The sequence below is a fragment of the Charadrius vociferus genome, unplaced genomic scaffold (assembly GCF_000708025.1).
Source record: "Charadrius vociferus isolate BGI_N301 unplaced genomic scaffold, ASM70802v2 scaffold43, whole genome shotgun sequence".
NCBI lineage: Eukaryota > Metazoa > Chordata > Aves > Charadriiformes > Charadriidae > Charadrius > Charadrius vociferus.
In genome coordinates, this window is record NW_009648043.1 from 5,502,205 (window position 1) to 5,521,533 (window position 19,329).

At 37.0% G+C, this 19,329-nt stretch overlaps 1 protein-coding gene across 1 annotated transcript in view; it reads left to right on the top strand.

Moving 5' to 3' along the window:
* CADPS2 (Ca++-dependent secretion activator 2) overlaps positions 1-19,329 on the top strand; it is a 346,061-nt gene that overhangs the window by 216,035 nt on the left and 110,697 nt on the right. Inside the window, exons 10-12 of the mRNA XM_009883694.1 lie at positions 8,947-9,013; positions 14,089-14,197; positions 15,350-15,553. Of these exons, the coding sequence (XP_009881996.1) occupies positions 8,947-9,013; positions 14,089-14,197; positions 15,350-15,553 (380 nt within the window). The remainder of the gene's footprint in view (positions 1-8,946; positions 9,014-14,088; positions 14,198-15,349; positions 15,554-19,329) is intronic.

Here is a 19,329-nt window from a genome sequence, read left to right on the forward strand (position 1 = left end):
AGTTCATGGAAACAAGCCATAAACAGTTGCTTTGCTGTGTGAGAATGGAAATTAACGTCTGGCACTATTCCTACATTCCGTAGAGGTGCTAGAGATGCGATGGAGACGGTCTGCACCGCTGATACAGGCAGCATCATGTGTTTTTCTGCTGTTGTATGTTGGGTGGAAAAAGAAGTGGTATTAATTGGTTTCAATGTTTACGTGAAGTCTAGTAGATTAAAAGGGAATTTTCCAATGTACGAGAGCACAAAGTGTCAAAATTTTAATCCACAAGAAAATCACTTAGCTCCTCATAAAAAGCTTTTTATTTCTGCAATATGGGGAGAGACTGCATTTCAAAGATTGTACATGAATTCCAAGCAGGTAACTGCGTTTTCCCCATTGTTGCTTAAATTATACTCTAGCAATTTTCATTCTGGACTGCTCTGTAGTAGTGCAACTGAAAAGAAATTTTTTCTACCAAGTGTGCCAAGCATTTTGAAATCTTTTCAGTCAACATAGTCTCTGTTCATTCCCAGCTAAATTCAGTCATTGCATCCACAGAAACTTTACCTTATAGAACTGAGTGAAAAGAGGAAACAAATATATATTATTCTGAGTTGTGCATTAGAATGAGTACTTTTGTCAGACTGCAAACAACAAACTTTTTCTGTGAATGTCACATTATCTCCTTTTCAGGACGCCTAGGTACAGAAAGCCTCCATCATTTCATCTATTTTCAGGCAACTAACCTCACCGCCTGTGTTTGGAGTCTTGGCACTGTGGGGATCTGGTGTAGCCAGTGGAGATAGAAGGGCACTCTGAAAGGGTAATTTGCAAAGCTCTGAAGGTGAAATGTGCCCCAAGTAGTTTACACTGGATCCATACAAAGTACAAGGGAAACAGTCACTGAAAGTGACACAGAGGAGTTGCAAAGACAGATGTATCTAATTTGCTGTTTCCCTTTGGAACGTGTTCTTTTATATTTTTGTAATTCATGGACGATTTGTATGTTTTCACACATGGAGTGAAAGGGCTGAACATCTTTACTGGCTTCTGAAATGCATTTTCCAGTGCCTGGAAGATAAGGGCTGGTGTGAGGCTTTCCTGAATGTTTCTTCTGCTGTGTTGGGACCTTGGGTTCTGAACAGTTCTCGCTCTTCTCCACCTCGGTTTTCCTCCCACAGAAGCTAATGCAATAATGCTAACCTCCCTCACTGGACTGTTGTGAGGCAGCACTTACATGACGTTTATGAAGCACTACTCAAGTATCAAGCAATGTTCCTATTAAGAAAATAAAGACATTGAAGTTAGGACTTGTTAAACTGATTTGTTTCAAAACTTCAGTGATGTTTTAAAGTAGTCTTTTTAATTGAATAATTTCAGGCATTTTTTTAAAAAATCCAACTGTCAAGAATTTTTAAAAGTGGTTTAAAAATACCAAAACATTCTGAATAAGTATCTTCTGTGTGCACAAATGGAAGGAAAGTGCTAGACTAACTCTTTATCATAATTTCTGTGCTTCATTTAAAATAACAAATAGGGATACCAGGTGTGACATATTTCCTCATGCCTTAGGTAGATAATATGTACCTCTTTATACTAATCCATAATAGCCTTAAAATACGTAATAGTGATGATGACAACAAATGTTATGAAAATACTTAGGACTGACAGTTTTTAGGATGGAAATAATATGCATCTTGTTCGGCTTATATATGTTATTACAAAAAAAAAAAAGGCAACAGTAGCTCTGCTAAGGTCTGTATTCTTTATGAAATTAAAGTTATATCGGTTCAAAAGGGTCTTTCTACCTGGTGAAAAGAAATACCAGCCAGAGATAACCAAAGCTAAGTATCGCTCCTGAAGGAGTTCACTGCTCTCTAGCTTCAGCCACTCTTCCCAAAAGTGGGCTGTTTTCAGCACTCTGGAATTGGAGTTACTTTGGTTGGCAGCTTAGTTCATTGATTTGTTTTACACCAGTGTGACACTGAGCAGGGTGTTTTGACTGATTCCATCAGTGGCAGCGTATGACCTAGAAACAAAAGCAGATTTTTCATATTAACAGGTCCTTGGCCATTTAGGCTTTCTAGATGACAAATAGTATCACTGCCTGTCTGGAAAAAGGGTCACTAGTTTTTCTAATTGCCTTGTCCTGTGCTTCCAGTGAGATGCAGAGGTGTCTGGGCTGGATGCCTAGATGTTTCTGGATGCCCAGGATGCTTCTGAGTTGATTTGAGGTCTGGCAATGTAAAAAACTGTTGCCACAGCCAAACTGCGTGCTCAAGGGAGAGCAGTGCAATTGAAACTTTTTCTACTACATCAACATTAGTATTTCAATTCAGATTTTCACTTTTAAAACCAATCTCTTCGTTGTTCCTGCTTACTGTGTTTTGTTTCACCTCAGGGAACAGTTTGTGTTCGCAGACTGTTACCCTTTTAGATGAAATTGAACCAAGAGATGAGCTCCAGGGGTGTACCCATATATGCTGCAACCACTGGTAGCTATTTGGTCCATGGGTTCAGATCAAAGTAAGCTGCTTCAAAAAGCATGGAGAGTGGATGTCTGCTCCTCAGCACCAGCTGTTTCACAGTTTACATTACAATTAGATTACATTAGAATTGGAGCACTTTCTACCTTTACTTTGCACCTGAAGGATTTCATTCTTTTGTTGCATGGAATTCTCTAAAGGCTAAAGGATGTTTTTCTGTCTTGACAAACACTCCCACTTTACATACCAAATAGGTTTCATTATATGACATAAATTGGATTAATAATTCTCAAGTTGCCATTGCAGTTACTTCACAGGTTCCATAAGTACTGGCATGCATATTCACAAATGCTGAAGCGCTCTGGAGTGCAGTAAGATATCACTGTTAAAGAATCTAGGGATATCTGATCTTCCAGCATACCAATAACCATTTATACTCTAAGTGAAAAGTTGTTTAGGGCAGAAAAAATCCCCACTGGTTTTCCTGTTCATATTATGAGTATCTTGCTCATTGGAATAAATGGAACTGTTTTCTGTTGCTGTGCTGTTTATATTACTTGACATTCTTCAACATTTCTTTATCCTTAGCAGGCATAATTACAGTAGAAGTTTACGCTGATTTTTTTTCATTCCATCTGTTGAAGGCTTATTTAGTTCTCTTTCTCAAGAGCACAGAGAGTACTAAAATGAATCCGAGAATGTTTACAGCTAGGTTTCTTATGACCCAGGTCATATTGTTGTCTTGAATCAGTTTTCTCTCTCGTCCTCAACTGAAGACAAAAAAATGGCTTAATCTTGCGGGGGTTAAATAAAAGAAGGAATGCGGTGCAAGGAAGATTCCTTTTATGCAATCGTGCAGGGATGACTGAAAGTGCCTGTGGGCATTTGGTCCCCATTGGCTCTCACAGCGAATGCAATGATGCCCACAGATAGCCTGTATTGTTGTCAGTTAAATGGGATCATGAGTGTCTGAAAGGTGTTTGAGAATGAACTGAAAATCATTTTCACAAGTGGATGATTACTTCTGCCACATGTTAACTGAACTCTATCAGAGTGGCCCAGATTTTTGAGACTGCATTAATTGCTCTTTCAACCTTGACTGAGGTTTCTCTTTAAGAAAGGCCTTTGCTGGACTAAACTGCTACACGTATTGATTTTTCTTTCTATATTTTTTTCATTGTTTGTGATAAATGAAGCCCTTTACAAGAAGAGAATTTATCATTCAAGATGTAGATAGATTGCTTCATTCCTTGGAATAAAAAGGCCAGTCTAAAAATGATCTCTGTAGAAGTAATAAGTCCTTTCTCATTTCTCCAGCAGTGAATAGCTCCGGTATTCCACACTCAATTATGTTTTTCAGCTATTCATTAGTGCTGATTTTTTCATCAAAAAGTAGAACCCTGCACTCTCGCAGCGTGGACTTAGAGCAAATAAGCTGCCATCTTCTTTCCTGTGTATGCCATCACGTAATTGAAACTGAACTATAATATTTAGCAATATACTTTTACATTTTTGTAACACAAGGAAATGCGCTTTGAAAATATTCCACCCTTATATATTTAAAATACAGTGATACTCAGACTTTTTAAAGAAAATGGTTGTTCAGTGTGTTTGTTCTGTTTTCAGAGGAGAAAATGATACTCACTGATACAAGATGATTTATAGAACATTTTTATCCAGATGTTTCAGTGTTTTGTATTGGAAATGTAATTGTTTGTATTCTTATTTGTTTTCCAGGAAAATGAACTTTAAATATTTAATGTTTATAAGCATTGTGAGGTACATACACATTTCATACAAATCCGTTTTTTACTTTTTAATTCAGGAGTGAGTGAAGAGAAAGCAGTATTAAATAATGTTTAAGAAAAGAAAATTGTAGAACTGTTTTTAAGAGCGAAAGTCTCAGGAAAGTCCATGTTTTGTACATTTGGGTGCGTTTTTGTGTTACTGCAAAACTGTTAGAAAATACATTGGTGTAGCAGTTAATGACTCAACATGTTTGATCAAGGTCCCATTTTCTATGTGCTCTATAAAAGCAGGTGTTTTAGTCTTAAGATACTGGAAATTATGTGAATAATATAAAAAGACTGAAGAAGGCAACCAAGCATATACTTACTAACTAGAAATATGCTTTCTAAAATGCACAAGTACAGATATAAATGTTATGTATACATATAATTCATTCTATTAATATATTTAATAGAATAAAAGTCTGCCATCTATGTGCTCTATAAAAGCAGGTGTATTAGTCTTAACGTACTGGAAATTATGTGAATAATATAAAAAGACTGAAGAAGGCAACCAAGCATATACTTACTAACTAGAAATATGCTTTCTAAAATGCACAAGTACAGATATAGATGTTATGTATACATAGAATTCATTCTATTAATATATTTAATAGAATAAAAGTCTGCCATCTATATTTGTTTCTGTGTGCATCAGAAAAGCAATCTTTCCTAACTTCTTGTCAGTTTACTCATTAAACACTCTCAAAACATGGTCTTAAAGAGAAGTCAAAATAAATCTATTTAGTAATAAGCAATTACTATTTCAGTGCTTAGATACAGGGAAACTATTTCAGTATTTTCCTTCTCACTGTTTAGCTGAACTGTAATAATTAAAGAATTATTTTTGATTATCCCAACTCTGGAACCCAAATTGGAGTGAGAAAAATTGTAGCAAATCGTGTGGTTAAGTTTTAGAAATATGGAATTGGCTACTTCTGAATATCAGTTTCTTCTTTATATTGCACAGAGTATTTTATCTAAAGAAAGGTACAATGTTTGAAGGAATGGCTGTTTCTTGTTGCTGCTGAGGGTTTTTAAAGCAGTCTGAAGAATTAACGCTATGCATCTTGTGCACATTTTTTTGGATGGAGGGAGTGAGCAAGCCTTATAGATGAATACAGGTACACATACAGGTAGAGAAATAGGCTGCAGTTCTGTGAGTTTGTGACTATGAGGGTCTGGTCTGGTTTGTGGTACTGACATTTACCTGAAACCCATGAAAAATGATGCAATTCCCCATCTTAAAAATAAAATGTTCTTCAACTTAGCTCTAGGACTTTGACATCTGTTAACCTCTTAATTTTCTGCTCCAGTTGTGAAACCCAAGTGTCATTTAATTCCGGAAGCTGGATTTTGTAGACTTTTTCTGTTCTAGACATCAACTGCAGTTTATACAAATCTTAGATATTACTGTCCAAATTTAACAAGGCTCTTAGGTCATAGAATTAGAATACCAGCTTGGAAGGGACTTCAGGGCTCATCTGATCCAACCTCTCTTAAAACACACTCTAGACAAGATGGCCTAACACCCTGTCCAGCCAAATCTTAGAAGTGTCCAATGTTGGGGCATCAACCACTTCGCTGGTGAGATTATTCCAATAGCTGATTGTCCTCATTGTGAAAAATTTTCCTTTCATGTCCAATCGGAATCTCCCCAGGAGTGACTTGTGCCCATTACCTTTCACCTTTTCCGTGTGACTCCTTGTAAAAAGGAAGCCTCCATCTTCTTTCCTTTGCTTCCCATTTTTTTCAATGGAAAATAAATGGGAAAGAGAAGTTCAAACAGCATTCTAGGAGTCTATAGGATGTTTGGCTCCTTCTGGGTATAAATGTTAGACTCGAGCAAGAATTAATCTCATCATCTTTCAGGAGCATGCACACTTAAGATGAACACAGGGTACATCCCTTGTATATGGCTGTAACTTTCTACATTAGAAAAAACCTGTCACCATTAGAGATGGCACTGGAACAGGGACTAATAACATAAGATTATAGCTGTGTGTTTACAGTGATTCGTAAAACAAGTAACATAAGGCTTTTCACTTTTATACTAAATCCCAGCTTTGTGTCATGAATGGTATTTTCTATGCTACCTAACCTTATCTAAGACCAGCAGATTTTAAAGTTAGGTAGTTAATGTTCTACTCCTTTGTTTCCCAAGGAAGCTCTTATTTAAGACCTTAGTTGGAAATGATTTATAGGAGGAATAAAACGTGGACATTGCTATTTAATTTCTTTTTTGTATGCTTTCGTATTTTATAATTTTGAATTTACTATAACTTGGGATAGTTCTGCCTGGTCCTGCAGGACCATATGTGGTATGCCTTACCTGAAGAGTAATTTAAAATGTTCTTTTGAGATCTCCTATTTTATAAGCCCTTTTCCATACCAGGCTCAGTTAATAATGAAAAAGAATTAATTAAACCTGGTGTTTCTAGGGTTGGGTTACTTATTTTCTGCCATGTCCCTGTTAGAACGTAAAGTCACTGCTGATAACAATACCAGGATTAATCTTGAGTGTGAGGAATTCTGTGTTAATCTATGGCTCCTTTACAGTCACTTAAGACATGCCAAGAGGGTGGGAACACGGTCAGGATATCTTTGTACTGTAGCATTTGTGAACTGTGTATTCTCAGTTGGTCTAGGCAGTCCGTGGGACAGTTGTCCTCCGACATACATCAGAGAAACCTACAAGGTATTCTGAGGGATAGGGTGGCAGAATCACCGTGAAGAACAGGGCAGGTTTAGGACTGAGAGAGCCCAAAGGCTATCTGTGGGCACATTTACTTTTCTCCCCCCTGGTCATTTATCTTCAAGGCTGAGTGAAATTTGTCAGTTATTCCCCCTCCACCCTATGACAATAGTAAAGAGATTAACGGAAGCCATGGCAATGAGGTATGCTTTGGGGAAGGTAAATGTTTTGATTTAGGGAAACATGCCTGGGTCTTTTGAAACATATATGAAAAGCAAAACAGTTCGTGTTTTGTAGGGGAATGTGTGCCTATCACTCTGTGAGGTAAATGCTTCTTTACTTGTGAAACATTATAAACTTTCAAATAAACCCTAGTAGGCCCTTTTTTTGGTACCCTTTCTGACATAGCCCTTATTCCTCTCCTTTCTTTTATTGAATTTATAATAATCATAGAATTAAGAAGATAAAAAGAGCCTGACAGGATCTGAACTATTCAAAGAAAGCTACATCACATGGTAATCTTGCACACAAAGCCAATTTTCCTCTCTCTCACACAAATAAAAAGCAGAGTAAGCAAGCAAGGCAGAGCTTCAACACAGGTATAGCAGGCGCTGAAGGGCAAAATATGTATGTCATAGTAATGAGGGAGCTGTTACGTGGTTTGACAAACCACCATGGTAAATAAGCATTACACTGAACCTTCATGTTAGACAAAATTTGTCCTGTGTGATACCTAAGGCAGTAAAGAATGTTCTTGAGTGTATGCCCAGAGCAGGTGGGAAAAAGGTTTTGCCTGTATCTTCCTTCCCTGTTTCATGTGAGATATTGGTTGATTGGTGTTTTTCAACTGAGTTCAGAACCACTGGGCAACAGAGCCCCAAAAGCCAACACAAAGTAGGGGCAGCAGACCCTTATTGCAAAGGTACCTGTTCATCTACCAACCATCCAACCAACCGTCTCCAATCCTAGTCATTATAATTTCTCTGTAATATATGTGCCAGCATCCTCTGGAAAGTGCACTGTGAAGCCAGCATTCATTGATCTGAACAATTTGGATCTTTGCTCTGCCTTTCACCCACCTAGTTGTACTAGATACCCTTGATATAAGCTGGCCAGCCAGAAGGGACATCTCGTAGGTAATATTTTGCTCTCCTGTCAGATTTTAAGCAGCAGATCCTTACCACTTGTAGGCTCTTGCATACAATCCCACAGTTCCTTTTCCTCTTGCTGTCTTTGTTAACAACAGTGCAACATGACCACAGTGACAGGAAAAAGTGTCACTATAATGCCATAAAACTTGCTGCTACTTCTTTGGTAATGGGAGTGCTTCCTCTACCACCAAACAGTATCAACATCTGTGATTTTGTCATCTCACTGGTTGATACTCCTGATTCCATTGTCTGATACAAAGCCTGGTGATTGCCAAGGTGACAAGGAGTTTTTTTGTACTCTAAGAGTAGTGAAGGGCTTCTGTTTGGGAAATTAGATTCTAGTTTACTCTGGAAAAAAAAAATTAATCTTGTTTGTCTGCTGGCATTTTGTTATTTGAGCATTTTTTCAAACTGACATTGTGACTGACTTCTCACAGATGAGAGAAACACTAGCAAATCAATGGAAACCAAATGGAAAAAAATGTTGGGGAGTTTAACTTTTCTAACATTCAGTATTTCTGTGTGGTCAAGTGTTACACTTTAAGCTATTTTTTTTTCTATTTTCAGAGGCAATTGGTGAGATATAAGTGATAAGCAGCTTAGTCTTCTTAAACATGAGATCATTTGTTTCTGCTTTTTTGTCATATTTTGAGTGAAAAGGAATATCTCTCTGCATTTTTATGGTCTGAGTAAATAGAACAAAAGATCACTTCTTAGATGTGACAACACTGAAAAAGAGGCTCAGTAGATAGAGCAAATAAATACATTCATTTGCATTGGGTCCTCCTAATATCATGCTTCTTATTAATGGAAAAACATTCCCTTTATTATTTCCTCTGCAGATATTTGTACGCTCTAGGACAGAAGGTTTGGAAGAGGTGGAAAAAACGCTACTTTGTTCTTGTTCAGGTTAGTAGTCTGTCATGAGATTTCATTAAAAAGTAGTCTTGGACTATCAGTTCTCTTAGGTATGGTTTCTGGAGCCATTTGTAAATCAGTATCTTAAGGTAACATATGCAGCACTACTGTAAGCTTCTTACAGCATAGAGACATCCAGGGTATTTTTTTTAAATTTATATATGTAGTAAACAAAAATGTCACTGAGTTTTTACATTTATATAAATGAGTCCCTACAATGAGCAATGTGTCAACTGAACCTACACATTTCTGAATGAAATTGTTGTGACCTTGAAACATTCCACTGACAGCTTTCTAGCAGTGCTCAATTTAAAATAGTTATATTCCACAAAGTGGATTGTACTTACTCTTTCATTTATTCTATCTCAACAAAGATTTTCTGCCTTTAAAATTAAATAAAAACAATGACAATCACTATTAAGGACTCTTTTGTAAATATTTTTTGGATAATGCTTTGGGTTTTTTTGTTCTTCCTTGCAATATTAAATTGGGTAAAATCTTGTTATGTAGTCATTGTAGAAAATCTAGTGCAGTATTTTGTATTGGCTACAAAAATGATGTGGACTGATATTTTTTAACTTTTTGTCCAAGCCCAGAACGTATTTTCACATGCTAGTGAATGGTGACATTAACATGAGATTAATATAACAGGAATAGAAAAGTAGATTTTGAGTGGTCAAAACTGAGAAATTAACAATTTTTGTGAATCTTTGGAAAGATAAGTATCTTCTGTTTATGCTTGTCTTCAGATTCCAGTTAGAAATTTGTTGTTCTTCTGAGTCAGTTCAGAGAACGCTGTTCTTCTGTGTCCTTTGTTTTGTTGACAGGAAACAGTTAAAGTGTGAGTCTCCATAAATGTCATACAAAGGATGAAGCCTGTTAATGAGGCTTTTTTAAGAATGAAGGCTTCTAAAACTGTTATACAGAAAGCCTGATTCCTTTCGCTACCATTCTATCAGTCACACTCACCTAGTCTCACCTACTCCTAAATCATGAAAATTGTAAGGATGTAAAAAAAGAAATATGCCTGAACAAGGTCTTAATTAAAGTTAAGTTAAAAGCTGAAAGTATTTGCATGTTATTCTTGCTAAGCTTGATGTCAATACAGTGTTCTCCCTCGCTTCAATGGGAATTGGCTTGCATATTGATAATCAGGAAGTAATGGTTATAAGGTTGAACAGGATCTTCCGGAAAGTCTAACGAATTCATTTTGGTTCTGATTTTACCAAGGTCCTCTGTGAAGAGATGAGGACTTTTTGTAACTTTATTGATTCGTAGAAGTTGGGAAGATCTTTATTAGAGGATAGTTGTTAAGGCATGGATGTGAAGGGAAAATAACATAAAGTTTCAGGAAAAAAGAAACAAAGCCTAGAATGCTCCCTTGTCCTTCATGCTTTTCTTTCACGCTCCTCCTATTGTACATCCCCCCTTTCACAAAAAGAAAGACCTTGTTCTCTTCCTTTAAGCCACAGGCATCATCTGAGTTTTAAAGCGCACACCTAAGAGAAACATAGTCTTTCTGTGCGTGTGATACAGAGCCACCTGGGAGACCAGTTTATTCCAGCCAAGTTAATTTTAACTATCTTCTGCTTTCTATGCTGAAATTGAAATACTGGGGGAGAATATTACAGGAATTTTCCAACTGTGATGGGATTTAGAAATCTATTTCATTTTAAAGCAGCTATCAACTCAATAAGGCTATATAAAAATTACTGTGTTAAATCAATATTTACTGTCCAGACAGCTCTGGCTCATTTATATAGTCCAGGCGTAATATATACAATGACAATAAGCTGAAGTCAATACGTGTGAAATAAGCATTCAGTAATGAATATTGGTCTGTTGTATTGATATATTATTGACATATTGATGAGTCTTCCTCTATAGATTAGCTTTTAGCTTACATTACTAAAATATTAAGGCCATGAAATTCAGTTGTAAGACAGAGGCTATCAGTATGATTTACACATGCTTTGGAAATTTAACTCAGGTGTGAAATTAGATGAATAATGTTGATTTTTCAGGAGCATGATGTGAGTAATGTGCATCTTCGTTATTGCTACACATATTAGTTGTTAGTGGTTTGTGAAAGAATACTTCAATGTTATAGGAAGATTACAGACCCTGGAAATTTTAACCTCTTCATTTTATTTGCTTTTCTTCCTTTTACAATTCAGTCATTTTTCTAAAAGGTTATTCGTTTCAAACTGGAAAAAGACAAGACGTGGTTCTTTAAAATAAGAGAATGCACTTGAAATACGTTTGAAGAACGTAAAAATCAACAGTGTTATAATCTCTGTCTTGTTATAGGGGTAAGGTTAAAAATTAACAAAGACATGTAACCCAGCTCTTCCACAAGCTGATCTTCAAAAACATAGAGTGGCTGAAGGAATAGGAAAAAGCTGGCCATCCTATGCATTTCCACAATTAGTGTTTGCTAGCTTCCTTTTGATGGCTGAATTTGTCTGTATGGTATGGTTATATGGAGTTGTAGATATGTAAACATGAGTGATGTGGGTGCTTGCCCAGTTATCTCATTCAACAAAATTGAGTAATTTGAAGAATGTTTTTACTGCAGTGCCAGGTATCAGAAACTAAATCTGTAGGTTCAGTTTACAAGAACAGGAGAGGAGAGAGCTCTCATAAAATGCATGCAAAGGATTTAGAGGTGCGTGACTAAGCAACAGCTCCCTCTGTGCTTGGGCACAAGGGCAAATATGGTTCTTGGGAATATAAACAGGGAAATACCAAGCAGTAACAGAGGTGATATTGCTGCTGGGCCTAGAGCAGAAGACGTGGACAGGGGCTGAGCCCTGTGCCAGGGCCATGAGGGGACCACCGGCCCCGACTGTCCCTGCCTGGCCCACCCAGGACCTCCCCACCCTGCCCGTGGCCAGGACCCCATTTCAGCCCCTGCCCCAGCAATGCCTCAGCAGGGCCAGTCTCCAGCTCCCCACAGCCCTGCCCTGCCCGGCCATGGGCCGTGCTGAGCCAGGCCCACCCTTGAACACACGTCCCAGCTGGGCCTCGGCCTGTGCCCAGGGAGGTGCCCCCTGCCTGGGGCTGAGGCTGCCCTAGTGCCCCTGTCTGCCCTGCTCCTGGCTGGGCCCTGCCCGCCAGGCCCTGCCCTGCCAGCCCAGGGATAAGTTAATGCCTTTAAACCAAAATACAGTAATTCTCTAAAATACATAATATAGGTGAAAGAAAACTACGGGCTCAATGCACAAACAGCGAGGTGAAATTCTGTAATGTATGTGATGCTGGAGGACAGGCTGCCTAGTTGTAATAGTCCCTTCTGGCCTGAAAATCTGAATTTCTGAAAGTGGTGGGCTAGATTGGTTTTTGTGTTTATATTTATCTCTTTCTTCTCGGTACAGCCTGTTTACATGAATGTACTAAATTTGATGTGGAAAGCTGGCACTCAGTTTTAGTTGCCGGACAGTGCCTCTCAAATTCATATCTCCTACAAAACTGCCTGCACTTAACTAATGCGTTAATTAAACTGGAATACCTATCTTTAATTTATTTCAGCTGTAGACTTCTGCTGTGGTTCTGGAGACAGCAGTTCAGCATTTGGGGCCTGATGGCAATTTTGCAGGGAGAGCTGCTACTCTTTCTTTTTGCTTGTACACACTGTGGCAGAGGATGTTCAGTCACCATATGCTCTACAGATGTAGCACAGTGTAATCCTGTTTCAAGAAAACCCGAATACTTAAAATAATGAAATATTTTTAGAGCATTATGCAGACAATAGTCATGTCTTCTATCCTTGTTTTCCAAAAATACCAATTTTTACAGAAATTCACAATCTTTTGTCAGTTGCAGTTGAAGTCACTGGATTCTGAGGAGGAGCAGTGTGCAGGTGCAGCACCAGTGAATACATGAATGAAGCTGAAATCAGGTGTCAAAATTTTACTTTTGATAGGATTTTGATACTTCAGGAAAGAAAAGGATCATTCCTGAAGTTGTAGCCAAAGCAATGAATCTAGGTAGTAGTTAGCTGAGCAGTCAGCAACTGAGATAAAGACAGTCCATCGCCTATCAGACAAGCTCTTTACCTATCCTTAGATCCTTGCATAATTTTACAGCTCTAAGAAATGATATTATCGTTCAAAACAAATCGGTTGGCCAGGTATCCTACAGTCCTTGGAGACGAGAGTTTCACCAGCCCATGGAAATTCAGTTCCCTTAAGTTTCGGGTGTTCACAGACTTACAAGCTTGCTCTTCTGGTCACCTTTCATAGTCTTTCCAGTTCTTCATTTAAGGCTGGGAACATCTCAGTTTTGTTTCAGTGATTGCTTTTCCTCTCCCAGCTGTTTGTTTCTTTATCTTTCTAGTCACTTTTTCCTCAGCTCTCCTTATTGCTTTCTATTCTGTCTAGGGAATCTTAAACCATGTGATGATAGATTCTCTTCTTGTTGCTTTATTATTTTTTTTTAAATAATTGTACTTGATGAGAAGTAGCTGATGGTGTCATGCCAGGTGCAAGCTGCTTGTCTTACACAGTACTGTATCCAGTGAGCCAAGCAACCTGGAGATAGGTGTGAATACAGGTACAAAAGATGCAGAAATTAGACTATAAAATAATTGAACTGAAGATTCTGGCACTTACCATCTTTAACTAGAATTGGCCAGGTTATGTGTTTATCTTTCCGGCTGCATAATAATTGTGGTACTCCTTCTGCAAACAGTACTGGTATATGTAAAAGTCCTTTTTTTCCAGCTTCTTAGAATACAGGATTTTTTTTTCTCACACAGTATACTGACTGAGCGGTTTGGTCAGTACCAACTATTTTCCATACTAAAACCTAACTTGCTTCCTTTCAATTTTTGATAAAGCAACAGCCCAAAATACAGTGTATTTCAGGAAACTGCAGAGAGATGTGTTTATGGCTTTGTTTTTCCTTCCTTTTGTCAAGAAGGGGAAAGAACGCACTGTAAATATTTCTGGGGGAAAAAAAAAGATTTATTTCTTCAAGACAACTGAAAGCTAATCTAAACAGTGGTACATGTGTATATAATTGTGGAATGGAATTCAGCAATTAAGAAGTCCTCTCTTATTCAGGTTAGCCAATACACATTTGCAATGTGCAGTTACAGAGAAAAGAAATCTGAGCCTCAGGAACTGATGCAACTCGAAGGATACACTGTGGATTATACAGCTCCTCACACAGGTACATTTCATGATTTTGAAGTACAATATGTTTGTGTAAAACAGCTGATTCAATTTGCTCATTTTGATCTAGCAGAAAAAAAACCCCAAGGTTCTTTGGCAATTATTCCACAAGGATTTTCTGGTGTAAAGAATCATGCTTTTAGAAAGAAACTTGTTGTAAGAAGAATGAACAATAAAATTACATTAAGGTTGCCTGAAACATTGTAAGACCACATATGATACAAGGAAAAAATTATGAATTCTAGTCAGTCTTTCCCTTTTCTCTCTATTTTTGATGGTGGAGTCATGTGGCAGTGTTCTGTGAAGTAATAATAAAAAATATTATAAAAATAAATTATTTAGAAAAGTAGGTGAATGATGACAGTGCTTGCTAAAGACAAATTACTCAGGGTAATCAGAACTAAATGAGAAGATATCAGAAGAATCTGCACAAGTTAGTATTAAAGTGGCAGAGAGATATCAAAGTTATCTGTCTTGAGAAAAATGGTTCTAGTCAGCCTAAGCAGTTGAGGGTTATGAATTTAAGAGACTTCTAAAATATTGAAGATTCATCTTTGGAAACTTTGGCTCAATGTTTAGAATAATTGAGAAGGCAAAGAATGCTCAGAAGGTGTTTGGAAAGCCAAAACAATGTTGTCATAAAAAAAACCCTGGCGCCGCCACATTGACTGTTGTGTGCTGTTCTGGTTACGCGCTCTCAGAACAAAACGCTGAAATGACAAAAAGGGACCAATGAAGGAGCATCAACACTGATAAGAGAGATGGAGCTGTCTCTGTTCAAGAAAAGATAAAGTTGGTGGGGAGTTCCAGCTAAGAAAATGGTGCCGAGAAGGAAAAACGCAAAGGAGCATATGAAACAGGGAAGATGAATAAGAAATAAATTGGAATTGAAATGGAAATAGAGTTATGGAAATATTTTCTCCTGTGACTTTTATATTTATTCTACTTATATGCTACTTCCATGAATTACCATTTGATCCTTATAGCTCTAGATTTTATCATATTTCTAGGTGATAAACACCTATAAAATGTTCTAACACCCACCACCCCACCCACACACACAGAGGAAAACCAATCATGTAATAAACATTGATAGTAATTTAGAAGTAACTTGTATTTATTAAAATTACCTTCCGATTTCCTGCTCCAGGGCTTCAGGGTGGTCGAGTGTTTTTCAACGCTGTTAAAGAAGGCGATACTGTGATATTTGCCAGTGACGATGAGCAGGATAGAATACTCTGGGTTCAAGCCATGTACAGAGCCACAGGTCAATCGTATAAGCCTATTCCTGCAAGTCAAGCTCAGAAGATGAATCCTAAAGGAGGAAATGTCAACACTGATATATCCCCACTTTGTAAGTTGGCTTTCTTTTTCTTTTGTGGCTTTGGTTTTGGTTTTAGTTGGTAAAATATGTAGCAGCTTCCTCAATGAAGTTTAATTAAGCAGAACTCATTCACTAGGGAAATGTGCCTAGCAGTTTGTTGTTAGCCAGAAGCTCTTTAACTCAGACAATTATTACCAGCAAGGGAAATCCTGACTTGCAGGTCATTATTTTTATTATAATCCATGAAAATATGACAATTAGCGTCATATTCATTACAGTTGACCCACATATTACCATGGAGATGGTGTTTGGCTTACATTATGTTTTTCAGTAGCCAGCCAGTGTAAAAATGAATAGAAAAGCATCGATCTATTCTCAGAATTTTATACATTTATGTCAGCTTTATCATATATTGTATATATTAGTTATCTAAAAATTGCTATGCAGACAGTACATTGTGAGCTAGAAGGCACTAGATGGGCTGCTGGATTTTTGCACACCTCAGTGTAATATTAAACTACACATAAAAAAATACTTTAAAAAAATCAGGTTTAAGTTTTCCTCATCTTCCTTTGGGGAAAATGTTGTTTCATAGAAAATCAAGGTAGATAGCCTATCTAAACCATATCTTGAAATTTTCATATAATCTCTTTGAAGGTATTCTGTCATGTAGATATCTGCACATAGGAAGCATATATGATTTATTTTTGTTGTTGTTCCGGAGGCTGAGTGCAATCCAAGGATTTTTGTAATAGCCATCAAATTTTTACAATGTCATATGACTGTATACAATAATCATTCTTCATTATCATATGGCTGTATATGTAGAGTGATAGAAGGGAGATATATGTTTTAGACTCCACTTGGTTTAATGTCTGAAGTCTATAGCAGGTTGACTCAAAACCATTCTCCTCCGTCAGTCCTGCTATCACTTGGTCTCACAGCCTTCCATTCATCCTGTAACCTTTTATCATTTTGCTATTAGAAGACAGTGAAATTTGCTCATTAAACTCAGTAATAGTTACCTAAATCCTGACTGGGCTGTCAAGAACATTGAAAAAAACATAGATTAATCTCACAAAAGCACTGACATCTGTTGAATTTTTAATCTGAAACAATGTGGAAGGGTGAGGTAATGGGGGCGGGAGAGGTTAAGGTGAAGTACTTTGTAGGATGGAAGTAACACTGCAAAAGCAAAGGTAGGGCAACAGCTGAGGAGTGCTTCTGCTCACCTTCTCCCAATTGCCTGGATCTGGGCTGGGTACTGGGAGTTCACTATATTCCTCTCCTAGTGTTTCTACTTCATGAGCATCAGTTAGAAAGTACAAAAGAAGTGACCATCGTCAGTAGTAGCCAAGGAATTGCTCTTCTTTTGGAACACGGGGCTTACATGGCAGCAAAAGCAACTAGAAAATGCTAACCACAGAGCAGGCAAAGTTATAGAAAGAAAAAGGTACAAAACAATTGCAAGTTTGGATATACTGAAATTATGTTTTCAGAGATAAAATTACTGATGGTGGTAAAGAATTAAAAACAAGATTGACGCATCTTGATATTACCTGAGACAGTTAGGGTGACCACAATTCTTAGGTGGAAACCATAGAAAAAGCAAGGTTTATTTTAAAGATAGTTTAGGGGAAGCTCAAAAGCCTCAAAATATGTATTTTCTGTCATGCTTATGTATCAACTTGTACAAACTGATATGACTGAACTGTATATAAATCAAAAGTCCGTTGTTAAATTATTATTTGCCTTTGGTTTTAATAGACTTCAATGTTTGTATTTTGTAATTAATTCATAGAATTCTTTGCAAAAGAGTAACTTGTGAAATTTAACTAAATGTGATGTTTAGTCTTAAAAGAATCAATGTCTGACCGATTTCTGTAATACCTCCAGTTCTGCCTGCATGAGGAAAATTTTCTTATTCTGTCATTTGCACTTGAGGTAGAAATGGGTATAATCAAATTAATCAGTTTTGAAGAAACTGCAAGAACTAGGGTTTACAGATATAACCTAAAATAATTTTCAAAGACTCCTGATTCATTTACATATACTGTGCTGATTTTCTTGGGGCACAGTTTTACTCCTAAGAATAATCTGTAGCTAGCCTTTTGTCAGATTTAAATATGTTATTTCCTAAGAAGTTCGTTTTGTTTCCCATAGAAAAATGTTTGCATGAAGTTGAGTATTTTGTTTTTAATCAAGATAGAACTCCGAGCACTTGAGAGCTAGTGTATATATTAAGTGAAATTCATTTCTACTTTTTTCTTCTTTACTATGATACACTTTTAGTATTAGGGAATTATGACCAGAGAATTTGTCAGCTGCTTTTTTATGTATCTTATTTTTCAATTAATACATCCTGTAAGCCTTTCCAGCCAATACAAGATCACATTGTTTTAGTTTTTAAAGTATATGATACAATGCTCCCTCAATATACAGATAGCAGGAAATCAAGTAGGGCTTTGCAAAACAAATGTCGTTTAATAATATTCAAGCCTTGAAAGTCTGTCCCCATCTTCCTCATCCACTAGGAAGATAACAAATGCAACTTATTCATTCTGATAAAATGCACAAAAAAAACTTAAAATAGCTTGAAGAAATGTAACTATCTTTAAACTGCAGGGTGTAGAGAAAAATCAACATAAGGAGACAGGTTTCAATGGTTTAATATATTGTGTTTATGAAATATGTTCTGTAATCCTGAAATTCTCTTGATAGTTAAAAAAAGCAACTGAAAGTTGTCATTAAATAAATTAAAACATCAGATGATGATTAATATGCCAACATCCTAGCTGTATTAAGGTTAATTTTTTGCTAGTAATAAATACTAACATTTCCATTTTTCCATTGCCTTGTAGACAAAATTCTACCTTCCAAAGTTAATGTTACATTATTAGCCAAAAAGGACAACTTGTCAAAGTGCGAGCATTTAATTGCACATTTAACATTTTTAATCAAGTGATATGCGTAAATGACACTGTCTTCACAGCCTTTACTGTTTTCTATGTTCTCATGTTCAAAACTCAAGAGTTTTTGTAAGCTGTGGTAGAATTATTCCTGTGATCTATGCTATGAACTCCTTTTGTATAAAAGAAAGTAGTAGAAAGGAAGGAGTAAGAGACTCCTTTTGTAAAAAATGTTTGTATTTTTTGCAGCTATTGGTGCCTTGTGCCACATAAGATAATTCCTTGTACAAAAGTGCTTAAAATGACGTGAACAAGATCCAGCCACCTCAGAGCTGGATCGAAACAAACACGTCAGGAACTCCTGAAGAGAAACTAGACGCGATTATAATAAGACAGCCAGGGTCTGACTGATCTTTACAGCAATTATCACAAATCCAGAAAGTGGAAATGTTGCTTTTGCATGTGAACAACAGCAGCACGCCGAAAGGCCAACCTACAGATCTCTAACTGGTCTGAGTGTGCAGTCCCTTCGTGTTGATGCTGTATGGCACTTTAGGATCATGCATGTAATTTATAAGAAACTTGATTTTCTATACTACCAATGAGGTAAATACACATTTAAGTGTGGCACTGGGATCAAACTACTATTGTACCTGTCCAACTTCTAAAATGAATACTAGCCAATTCCTTCATTTCTAAGTAAAGCAACTTGGTACTGCATTTTTGTAGTATTAGGTGGCTCCAAAACAAAAGTGAAGACAGGCTAATGTCAGCATGGGTCAAGAAAAAGAGAATGCTCTTCACTTCCACTATTCTGAATAAGCATGCTGTGATGCAGAGGACAGAGTATTTAAGGATGTATGATTGTAGAAAAGCCAGAAGTTTCTCAAGGACCTG